Consider the following 11,487-nt stretch of genomic DNA (forward strand, 5'->3'; position numbering starts at 1 on the left):
AAGCAAGCCCTTTGTATCCGTGCTTTTACTACAAAGAAAATGCAAATAGATTGTTAGCATTCTTTCTTCGTTTCTAGTATTGATACATCCAAAAAAGTTAAAAAACAATAAGTCTGGGAGCACTCTAGGCAACTCTGTCTTTAGAACCTATAAGCCTCCCAGAGTGATCAGCCACATACGAGGCCGTCCAATCCATAGCCTCATTAGTCTCTCTATAAGTATATTTGGTCTCGAAGGCCACATTGCCACTAACCATGATCCAGATGTCTCGAAGCAAGTGGTGGGACCCACCTACGCTGTTAGTGTCTTCTAGATCCAACCAATCATCATAGCTGAATCATCCTTAAGCATGACTACTCTAGCCAGATTACATTCAAAATGCAGCTTAACGTTTCTGTCAATAACAATAGGCTTCTAATCATATCTTTTGACTGGCTAATGTTAATTTATTTGCCAGATTTTGCCTCCTACCTGTGAGTGTAATACATTCACATTCACTTGTAGACTGCAGTGCTATTTTCCTATAGTTAATTGGTATCTACTAGCACAACAGAGTTTCACATGCTCAAATAAACAGAGAAAATTATACTTCCACATATGCTTCCACATGAACTGCCATCTGAGGTCTTGCAGTCCTTAATAGAAGGTTTACCCTGTATCCCTGTTCCTAATCCACAATATGCAGGTGCAGCTGCACATGGAAACGGTGGAAGCTTGAATGGCATTATGGTGCATCCAGCTCGAGATGTAGGAGAAGCTCTTATAGATTACATGGTAAACGCCCATTTTATAAATACACAGGTACTTTTGTTTATCGACGGGATTCACACATCTTTTATTCTTAAGACAATATATATAAGCAACATTATGAACTTAATTTATGTCAAAGAATCTCTCTTATTACAAATTTACTTCACTTTTCTTTGGATCTACTATCTTCAGCGTAGGATGTGCAACTCCATCTCGTTATCTTCCTTGGGAGAAAACAAACACAGCTTGCAGTCTGCAGAGAGGAGTGACGAAGTCTTGTATTTGTCTTCTCCACCAACTACAGGCATCAGTACGCCTCGCTTTACTGTATTCTCGTAGTCAGAACGGTATGTTCTTCCCAGAACTCCTTCGACTTGAGGTGAGAGCCCAAAGAATCTGAACTGCACCTCCAAATGTGCGTAGGAATCATTTGATGGTATCTGATAGTTGTGTATCTCATCATCTTCCTTGGTAATTGGAACCACATTGAGCATGGCCTCAGCAATCCCCTCAAGCATGACCATGATGCTGTTTCTGGTTCCTGTCCTCTCCAGAGTCAGCTCTTTATCTGGTGACTTCCAATCAGAGAGGTGTCCTTCTGGGACCAGCAAAGGCTTTCCATCGTAAGAGAACTTCAGGTGATCGACGTTGTTGCTCCATTGCTTCACATGAGCTGCCTCAACAGTGAAGCTGTGAGAACCATACATGAACCCAAGAGCTTGAATCCAAGTGAAGTCGCGGGTCCTTCCGGCAGGCCGAAGGCCAATGAAGCGAGCATTGATCTGGACGTTAGGGTCGGAGACTAGGTTGAAGTGCTCATCCTTTCTCCCATGAAAATAAAACACAGCACCATCAGCACCAATAAAGCGAGGGTCATGACATCCAGACCCTAGGCCTTGGCAGTTGGGCTTATGACCTGCAATATGATAGTGATCTTGCAATTAAATGCAGTTTTCACGTCCATCATTTAGAGTTCAAATTCTTAAATATTTGAATATCTACATTTTGAGAATATTAAGATGTAGTTTCAGATCGACGTGCTCTAAGACGTTGTTTCAACGTGGAGCATTGCATTATGATCCCACCAGATTTAATATATTATTAATATTGCACAAAAAAAAAAGGCTGATAGCTCCTTTTGCCTCCCCTTTACATAAAAAAAAATTATTATTGCAAAAAATTAAGAAACTAAAGGTAGAGTAAGATGGTGTTTTATAGACTACTAGCTCCATTATACCTGTGATCGACGAGTTGATTGAAACCTTAGACTTTAATAAAGTGAGTTACTCTTTCTGTTAGCTGAATTCAAAATGGACAATGGAGGGTTCAGAGAGCTCGTTAAAGAAGCCATGCTTACCTTGGCACACAGCCTCACATTTGGGAGAGTAGCAGTCCAGGGAACAAGCTCTGGCCTTCGGGTCTTTCGGTTTTGTGTATGGGCACTCCTTTGGGCATCTGATAACTTTACGATAGCATGGGCTCCATCGTTTGATACAAACTAGCTTGTTTTGGGCCATGGCTCCTCCCATTTCCGTCATTGCCACAAACAACAGCAGAAACATCGCCATCCATTTGCTCTCGCCGGACTGCATCTTTAACAAATTTTGAGAGATTAACTCGGCTGGTGGTTAAAAGGTTTGCTATTGTTGATATATTTATAAGGTTCAAATAATGTGGGTTTTCAAGAGTTTGGCTTCTCTTTGTTAGACTTATATTAGGCAGACTTCCAATTTAACATGAAGACCATGGATTCAACTGGTGGAAGACAGATGGTCTTTTCTTTGTTATCAGTGGAGTGTGGAACTTGGCCTCTGAAAGGAAGAGGACTTGGATGTTGAGGTTGGTTATTATTTCTCTATTCCCGTTAAGTGCAGACTCAATGGTTCATTCCAGTGGAATTTCTTCTAAGAGTTGCACACCTCTCAGTATTCAATTGCTTGTTTATTTTGGATCTTTGGCAGAAACCCAATAGCATAGAAAGGCTTTGCCCGATTGGGGTCAACAACCTTTCGGGACCTTGGTTTCAATTTTAAGGATTGGAATGGTAGGTTCATGGATATGCATTAGCCTGCCAGCTTTATCATATTAGGTGGGGTTCCAATGTTAGAGGTAGGAGTGGCAATTGGATGGGTCAGATCATATAAGAGTTGGATGGGATACAAAATAGATTAAAAATCTATCAATTAGAATCTGATCTGACCAATTCACCATTTATGGTTACCAGACAAATGTGGATTAAGATTTTTTTTCCCCACCAGATTAGAGACAATTCTTTCTGCTGGGGGAGTTGTGAAAAAGAAAATCCAGGTGGAACCAGCATGTTAAATTTTGACGAAGAAATGTCCATCCACAGATCACAAAAGTGAAGGGAAATGGTACGAATCAGATGGTGAGGACCAAAGCTGTAACAACGTCATTGCACGATTCCAATCACCAGGAAAAAAGGGGAAAAGAAAAAAGAAAATAAGAGTAAGCAAAACACTCGAGTTCAACTAGTCAAGCCATTCAATGGTACACTCAAATAGTTCCTCAAAACAAGTCGATTCTGCAAGTTCAGGTAATCTCACAAACAAATTGCCTTGCAAATAACTCAACCAACGGAAAACCAGTTGCTTCCCAATAACTTAGCTGTGCAATTTCATAAGTTGGACAAATGAATAAACCAAAAACCACTTCAGCTAAGCTCAACCGAAACCTGATAGATAGCAACTGCATGGTCATGAACACCATTTTCTCAATAAGCATGTTTTGTGATAATGGCTGGTGATAAAGGTGGGAAAAGAAAAGGTGAAATGGAAATAAATATACTCCTGACAAAATTAGAGGGAATAAAATCCTGATGCCATGAGGGCAGCAAAGCATTCAGCCAGCAAAAATTGCCCTTCAGATTTGGTGAACAGACGAGCACACCTGGCATGAGCGAAAGCAGAAGTCTCACATTTCGCATGCACGGTTAGTTTGGCTCACACTGCCACCGGAGAGAGGCATATCAGTTCACACAAATACGCAAGGCATCAGTATACCATCATATGAGGCAGGCAAAAGATGACAACCAACTCAGAAGAGCAGCGCTCACCTGTAATTTTCAAATATAACAATTTGGAGATTATTTCCACATGCCTCTATAAAGATTTACAGACACAGATCAATTTCATGGTGACAATCCATCAGTCCAAGGCCCATCCGACATCTTTAATTGCAGAAGAACTAGCTTTGCTATGATAATTAAACTACCTACCTTGGGCTCCTTTTGTTGAGTACAACTCATGTGAATATGATTAGAAAACAGCTTTGAGATGGCATTCTCAGTACACAAAATGTCTTTCAGTATGGACGGGAGCGCTGGCCTCCATGGTGGTACCTATCGGGTCCAGGACCCCGCCCATCATGGTAATTGTCTCGGCGCCTATCTCCACCACTGGAATATCCACCTCTCCCACCTCTGCTCCAAAAAAAGAAAAACATTGTTCTAACCTCGCTATCACAGGAAATTTCAGAAAATTTGCAGCTGAAAAAACAAGCAAAGGATCAGCTACCAGCAGTCACGACAATAACCTCCAGCAATGGATGATGACTGGGAGTGGACAATCAACACCCCAATATTCAGTTTGTTACTTTTGGACAAGAAGAAATAGAGGAAAGATGGAAATATGGACAACATGTTCCGATAAACACAGCTTAAATGAAGCAAAGTCCCCCATTGTGATCAGAGGAGAGTGTCAGCTTGGAACCCATGGGATTGAGGCCTTCAGAGTTGGTTTTATGGTAGAGATAGGAGTCCAAACTCCAAAACAACTACCCTCGTGGCCTTGAAAGAAGATTTTCTGATATACCAACAACAAAAAAAAGATTTTATGGGATCAGATTAAGAGTAGGTTTGAACAAAAAAGTCAGATCAGCTGTAGGAGCTTATTCAAAGTATAGGGGTTATTTGGGACTGAAAATAGTTGAGAAACATTGGCACTTTATATGGTGTTAGTATAGAATTAGGATATGGAAAACAGAACTCGATGCCCCTCCACAAAAGTTAGCTTCAAATCCACAAGCTACTAAATGTTTCAAATCCACCACAAATTCATACTAAAATGCTTTTTTCCTTTTTTTAAATTTTAACATCCAATGAACTGTTTTTTGGTACATTATGTGCCCACAATTACATGACCAAATCCTACTGTTCAGAGCTGTACACAAGACTCCTACTTCCTACTTATTTAAACAACAAAACCTTGCCCAATATGATTTGCCTTAAAACTCTAAGAACCATTATTAACAATATGATTTGAATTTTTTATTAGAAAAATAGTTAGCCCCAAATCCCTTTTCCTCTTAGTGGCTCAAACACCTAATTATGCATGAGCTGAACACCAGTATTCATGCTTATGCAACACCCTTATTGATGCTTAGTTAAATTTATTACACCATACAAGCTATAATTATCCCCCCAAAACCAACAAGATATGAGATCAATCTATGAACCAAAGCATCATAGCCATGTTAAGTTGAAGGATAGAATGGACCAATTCCTCTTATATACTTGGAAGTTGGAACAATGCGTGCGTGCACACTGAGTGAGAGTGAGTGAGAGAGAGAGAGTGAGTGAGAGAGAGAGAAATTGCATCGTAAAACCAACACCCTGAACAATGCAACGTACAGACAAGCAAATCACATACTTTATGGCAAAAGGGTAATTAACAATTTGTGTTCTTTAGTCAAAAATATACAAGATATTCAATGCAAATGAACATATAATATGTGCACACTTTCACTAAAATGTTCTGCCAAAAAAAGATATCACGAATCATGAAACAGTGCCATTTATTGCAAGAAAATTACTGCTTGTGCATGCTCCTACCATTTCAATGACCTTAGAGTACCAATGGCACATACACAAGACATACGCTCCAAACAAAGCACCCACCGAAGAATGAACACCTATCTAGCCAAAAATATTAATTGACTGGGGAGTGTAGGAAGTGAGAGCAAAGTAGGTACCCATGCCCATATGAAGGTGGAGCTCGAGGCGCAGTCTTCGCGGCCATTGTGACATTAATCTTGTAGCCTCTCATATCGTAGTCTGACAGTTTTGTTGCAGTGTCAAAATGGAAATTAACAGAATATAGGAATTCAGTAGAAACATATTACATGCTGAAACTTACCGTTATAGAATCCCCCTGCAGAATGTGCAGCAGAAGGATCTTCATAAGATAGCACAGCATCTCCTTTGCTGTTTCCAAATTCATCAGCATATATCCTAATATTCCATGGCCACTGGTCTTTGTAGCCTCGTTTTTGTTTGATCCTCCCAACCTAAAAAATAGGAAGCATCTGAACATTCAGGATCCCAGCTTGATACATAAAATAGTTCAATGAAAAGTCAAAAAAAAGAAGAAGATATAATTAGATAGAATAGATATTTTGCTTGGTACATTACGCATGTAAAACAGAAAAAGAAAAGCTATTAAGTTCTCATCCATAAATCATCTGTTATGTAAATTATGAACATATCTATGTGCAGGGAATTTAAAGATATAAACCTTGCTAATGTAAATGCAAAATATTATTCAAAAATAATTTCCTGGTTATTTTATTGCGATGACTAAATTAAAAACAAAGAAAACAGGCATATATGTAAGTCTAAACATATAAGATTCTTGTAATCCACACACATTTCCATTTTGGCTTTACATACTTAATTTTCATTAAAAAATTCCATTTAAATATCATAATAAGAGGAGAATCTTGTCGAAAGAGAAGAAATAGAAAATAAGGTATTATTCATAGGGAGAGTACAGATCTAGGAGAGAAGGTGGTTATGAGGTGGAAGACAAATGCAACCTTAAGCAAATGCATATCGAAGCAAGAGTGTGGAAACAACTACAATGGATAGACAGGCGGCAATGTTCTAGCATCATAGAAGTCGCTGAGCCTTTACATGCACCTACTACCTTCCAAGTCCCTCGGGACTCTTCTATCAGTTTACCAGAAGCCTAATCATGAGATTCTTACTTTGATGGGTGAAGTTTTTGTTATTCTCATAATCTATGTTCAATTACCCTTTTTCCATAACTTTATAGTGAAGTTTAATAGCCTAAAATAGTGCAATTTTGTACATCGTCAGTATTCTTATAAGTATCATAATACTTTTAATCATCTCATATTTTCTTGATTTCAAAATCATTAAATAAACTAGTGAGCCAAGTCAACCCCAATATCCTCCACGACTTTGCAAGCCGCAATAAGTAATGCCTTACACTTTTACATCTTCTCAAAGATACTTCAACCTTTGTTTTATAAGAGAACCTTGACAACTTCCCATTTCAGTCCCTTCCATAAAAGTTTCTCTAGTAAAATCTTCATTTAACAGTTTCCAGAAAACATCTCCTTCTTTAATTTCTTCATCTTTTACCAATACCTGTTAACCTTGCTTTTTATGCATCTAACAAGACTCAGAGTATCCAAAAGGGTCACAAACTATATAGGTCATATATGACTGAGTATAAGGTTCATTTCTTTGATACTGGGGCATCTTGAATGCTTTTGACAAGAGAAAATTGGATATTCGTCACTTTCAATTGACTTTGTTAGTAAATGGCAAGTATTTCTAGGTTGCTATGCAATCAATCCCTATGATGAATGGGTAGTGACTCGACATTAAAGCTAACAGTGTTGCAAGGCTCATAATTCTAGGTGATACAGAGGTCACATCACATAATACAGCAACAAATATGTGGATCATATAATTAGTGACTGCAGTAGAACCAATTGAAAAGTGCAAAAGTTGGATTTGTTGAAGAAAAAGCGGAGACAACCAAAATGGTCCGTGCATGTTTTTGAAGGTACAAGGAAGGCCTGGTAACAACTACAGTTTGTTGTTTAATGTAAGATGCCATTAGAAACAAATATTCACCTTAACCAAGATTTGTCGTCTCGGTTCCGGACCCCATACCGATGCCACACTAATACTGTGTCGGTATGGACGGAATTTTTTCAGCATGCCAAGTGTTGGTATGTCTCCCAAACCGGATACCAGTACTGAACCGCTATGGTACGCTCCGTAACGGTACACCCGGTACCATCCGGTTCAGGCCGGTACGGCGAACCATGACCTTAACCAAACTTTATACACACTATCAACAATAACGACCACTCATCTCAATGAAGCCCTTGTCTCATATTTTCAGATTTAATTTATCTTATTACATTTCACATTACTATTTAACTAATTAGAAAACAACTATTAGCAAAGAATATTTACAAAATAAGTACAGCAAAAGATCACCTCTTATTACTTGGACAAAAGTTTATGTTTACTCCATCTCCACTCCATGTCCTCCAAAAAGACAGTTACAAAAACTGTGGCCTGAACAATGATTTACTTTACTTCCAGTTGTTCAATAAGCAACAGTTTGCAGAAGACATGCAAAGTATGCATGTTTAATTGTCATGGAGTTTTCAATAATTCTTTTCAGGTTTGACAGGACAAGATATCACAAATGGCAAAATTATATTGTAAGCAAAAGAACGGATTCAAAGTACAATCATAACAAAAACAATCAACAGAGCACAATGCAACAAAATCCAAAAATGTAGATTCTCTATCATCTCACATGTTTGGTTCATGATAGATGGAAATATGTCGTTAACTGGCAAATATACATGGATTGGCATGTCTTGGTGCCAAACACATTCCAAAACCGTGAACTAATTCCAGAACCACTCCATTCATTGTATACAATTGAAAAATAAAAATTGTTGAATCCTTGTGTAGCCACTTGTCTAACTTCACTGCACTCCCCGTTTATAAACACATTCTAATTAAGGAAATAATGTTGCATACGAAATATTAATGAAGTTAATAAAATTAATATTTCAATTTTCATGCCTTAGATGATCAGCAAGTTAAAAACAAGTATCAAACAGCTTCATATACACACTGGATATAAATCCTTTGTGGCGAGATTATATTAAAAGCTTGTTTAGGTAATCCAGCAGGATTAGGGCTGAGTGCTGGATTTGTGGGCAGAAAAGTCCATTTGAGCATGGCCCATATCAACAAAACACCCCCCAGCCCTAATCCTATAGAAAGAAAAGGAAAAAAAAAGACATGGGCCATTTTTTTTCTTCCTATAGATCAACAAGCTAACAAGCTGGGATTAGGAAGGAACTTCAACGGACCCTTAGAAGATGCAGGGTGAACAGGCCAACAGGCACAATTTCTATAGGATATTCCGGCAAAAATATCCAAAAAGACACTAAGAAAATTGAAAATCCTATCCTCTTGACTCAAATGGTTTTGCCATCACTAGAAAATCCAATAAAATGGAGTAGAAAACATTGATAACGTAAAATTTTTAATTGCTGGTAAAATGCCTCTCTTCTATGCTCAGTTTTAATAAAATTAGCAAAGGGAATGTGCAATGAATATTTGAGAAAAATAATAAATACATATATCATTTTTAGCTTTTTTTTCCTATACATTGGGATTGTATGCAAATAGAAACAGGATGCACTCTCTCAGACTAACGCACTATCATGATGTCATCCTAACACATGCTTAGATGCTACTAATTATAATATAAAAGGATTGACACAAGCGAACAAGAGGATCAGTATTAAAAGAAAAGCAATATATATGTATGTACATATATATATATATATATATATATATATATATATATATATATATATATATATATATATATATATATATATATATATGTAAATACACGCACGCATACCTGCCCAATTCCTCCAAAAAGCTCCCTAAGCTCCTCAGTAGTGACATCAGGAGGCAAATTTGAGATGTAAATCCTTGAATTGTCACAGGAATTCCCACAATTTCCGTCGCACTGCTTAACTGGAAGAGGGGGCTCAACAGGAGCACCACGATGCCCACCACCCCCATAGCATGGAGGAGCACCACCATCACGGCCAGGGATTGGACGATCAGCATATCCGCCATCATAACCAACCGGTGGAACCCCACAACCAATGGAGGCATCACCTCCATATGGATTTGGAGGTGGGGCACAATAAGAAGGGGAATAAGAAGGAGACCCACCATAGCTAATGGGCGGCGGAACAGGCACCCCACCATAAGAGTTATTCTGGCCACACGAGTTTGGACCGGATGGGTAGTTTCCCATAGGGCCACCATATGAGGCCAGAGCTGGTGGGAGAATTTGAGCATAACCAGCGTCATCTCTATCTCTACCTTGACTACTACTGTAGGAACCACCTATGCGACCATGGTTAATACTCCTACCACCACGGTTCCTGTCGTAACCCCCGTCACCTCCCCTATAACCACCACCACCACCACCTCCTCTGCTGTAATATCCACCACCTCGATTATAACCACCACCACCTCCTCCTCCTCCTCCTCCTCCTCCTCCTCCTCCACTGTTAGGACTTGGAGCACCACATTTATTGCACTCGGTTCGTCGTGCAAAGTTCAGATTCCCACAGCTGGATCAAGATCTCGCCTTTAGTAAGAAACAAACCCTAAAGAAGGAAACCTTGAAGAAGGATAGCAAGAATAAAAAGGAAGAGCAGACATACCTAGGGTCAGGGCAAAGCCAATCCCCTTCTCGGCCTCCACTGCCGCCACGACCCCCACCTCGGTACCCGCCGCCTCCCCGATTTCCGCGGTCGCCGCCTTGATATCCACCACCGGCGTATCCAGTGCCCCCACCTAAATAGAACAAAGCGGAAAAGCCAAAACTCTAAACTAACCCAAATCCATAGAAAAACCAGATTAATGAGAAAAGGAATGAAAATTGAATCCACCGGCACCGGCACCGCCACCTCTGCCGCGTCCGCCGCCGCCGCCGCGCGGCGGGGCAGAGCGGTACGATCCCGACATGCCCCTGGGGTTTTGCCTCCTTTTCTTGAGAAACGAGATCGAGAAAGGGGAGAAACGGACGAGGACAAGAGTTGCCTCAGTTCTGTGGGCACTCTTCTTCGGGCGGAGAGCCAGTGGAGGCTGCTTCTCCTCCACCGCAGGAGGTTATATAGCATCCTGAGCTCGGGCCCTGCTCACGTCAGCACGCTGACGCCATATTATCTTACGGAAGCGCGATTAAGCTACCTACGATCGCCGAATCAGCGATCGCTGCTGAGATGATTTAAAATAACGATAGTTATTACAGTAATAAAAAAAAGATCAGCTAGTATAATGGATTATTTAGCGACATAGGAGCTGATTACCAAAAAAAAAAAAAAAAAATCCTACGGAGAAAAATACCTTGGTAACAAAACTCGTTGTAATAATAAAATCTACTAATGAATGGCTATTCAAAAGGCAATCCATCTTAAGTTGAGGACACCATCTTAATACTATAGTTTCTTTCTAAACCAGCAAACTTCATGAAAAAAATAATAAATAATAATTATTTCTTCTTTTTTTTCTTCGGCCAGGCTATCCTCTAGCTTTATGCCATTAATTAAAGACATAAACGATTTGCTGTTCTGTTGATGAGAAAGAATATATTTCATTTAATTTCTATATTTATGATCAGATCAAAGATTAAATATATTTGGCTTCTTTTTTTCCCCAAAAAATGATGCTTTCTCCTTTCACACCTTATCTCTACTTCTGGGGATGTTAATAATATACAGTAATAGAGGTTTATATTTACACATATTTTTTAAATAAAATATTAATTATGAAATTTTTTCAAATTTTTTTAAATTTTTTCTCTGAAATAAATTATCAGGCAGTATGACTTTTCTTTT

At 39.1% G+C, this 11,487-nt stretch overlaps 2 protein-coding genes across 6 annotated transcripts; both read right to left on the reverse strand.

Annotated features, from left to right (window-relative positions):
- Positions 1–619: 619 nt before the first annotated feature.
- Positions 620–3,232, reverse strand: LOC120112722. The gene is made up of 2 exons (XM_039132407.1): positions 2,108–3,232; positions 620–1,666 (listed from the first exon to the last, which is right to left on the reverse strand). Exons 1-2 carry the CDS (start codon positions 2,340–2,342, stop codon positions 939–941), a joined length of 963 nt encoding a protein of 320 aa, XP_038988335.1. The 5' UTR covers positions 2,343–3,232; the 3' UTR covers positions 620–938.
- Positions 3,233–3,451: 219 nt separating this feature from the next.
- Positions 3,452–10,727, reverse strand: LOC108510674 (transcription initiation factor TFIID subunit 15b-like). 5 transcript variants are annotated; one of them, XR_005514356.1, is made up of 8 exons: positions 10,540–10,727; positions 10,312–10,444; positions 9,489–10,218; positions 5,907–6,057; positions 5,743–5,824; positions 3,989–4,192; positions 3,827–3,872; positions 3,452–3,718 (listed from the first exon to the last, which is right to left on the reverse strand). XR_005514356.1 is itself a non-coding variant. In XM_039132406.1 (6 exons), exons 1-6 carry the CDS (start codon positions 10,613–10,615, stop codon positions 4,075–4,077), a joined length of 1,290 nt encoding a protein of 429 aa, XP_038988334.1. In that variant the 5' UTR covers positions 10,616–10,727; the 3' UTR covers positions 3,452–4,074. The 5 variants fall into 5 exon arrangements, 1 of the variants encoding a protein (XP_038988334.1); XR_005514357.1 differs by lacking the exon at positions 3,827–3,872; XR_005514355.1 differs by lacking the exon at positions 3,827–3,872 and having other exon boundaries at positions 3,452–3,826.
- Positions 10,728–11,487: the final 760 nt, after the last annotated feature.

The sequence above is a fragment of the Phoenix dactylifera genome, chromosome 12 (assembly GCF_009389715.1).
Source record: "Phoenix dactylifera cultivar Barhee BC4 chromosome 12, palm_55x_up_171113_PBpolish2nd_filt_p, whole genome shotgun sequence".
NCBI classification, from domain to species: domain Eukaryota; kingdom Viridiplantae; phylum Streptophyta; class Magnoliopsida; order Arecales; family Arecaceae; genus Phoenix; species Phoenix dactylifera.

Bases quoted from the DNA above. Each gene is read 5' to 3' on its own strand.
- LOC120112722 (XM_039132407.1), bottom strand. From the start codon at position 2,342: ATGCAGTCCGGCGAGAGCAAATGGATGGCGATGTTTCTGCTGTTGTTT. The intron at 1,667-2,107 runs GTAAGCATGGCT...ATCATATTGCAG, and splicing joins ATGTGAGGCTGTGTGCCAAG to GTCATAAGCCCAACTGCCAA.
- LOC108510674 (XM_039132406.1), bottom strand. From the start codon at position 10,615: ATGTCGGGATCGTACCGCTCTGCCCCGCCGCGCGGCGGCGGCGGCGGA. The intron at 10,445-10,539 runs GTGGATTCAATT...TGTTCTATTTAG, and splicing joins AGGTGGCGGTGCCGGTGCCG to GTGGGGGCACTGGATACGCC. The intron at 10,219-10,311 runs GTATGTCTGCTC...ATCTTGATCCAG, and splicing joins TGGCTTTGCCCTGACCCTAG to CTGTGGGAATCTGAACTTTG.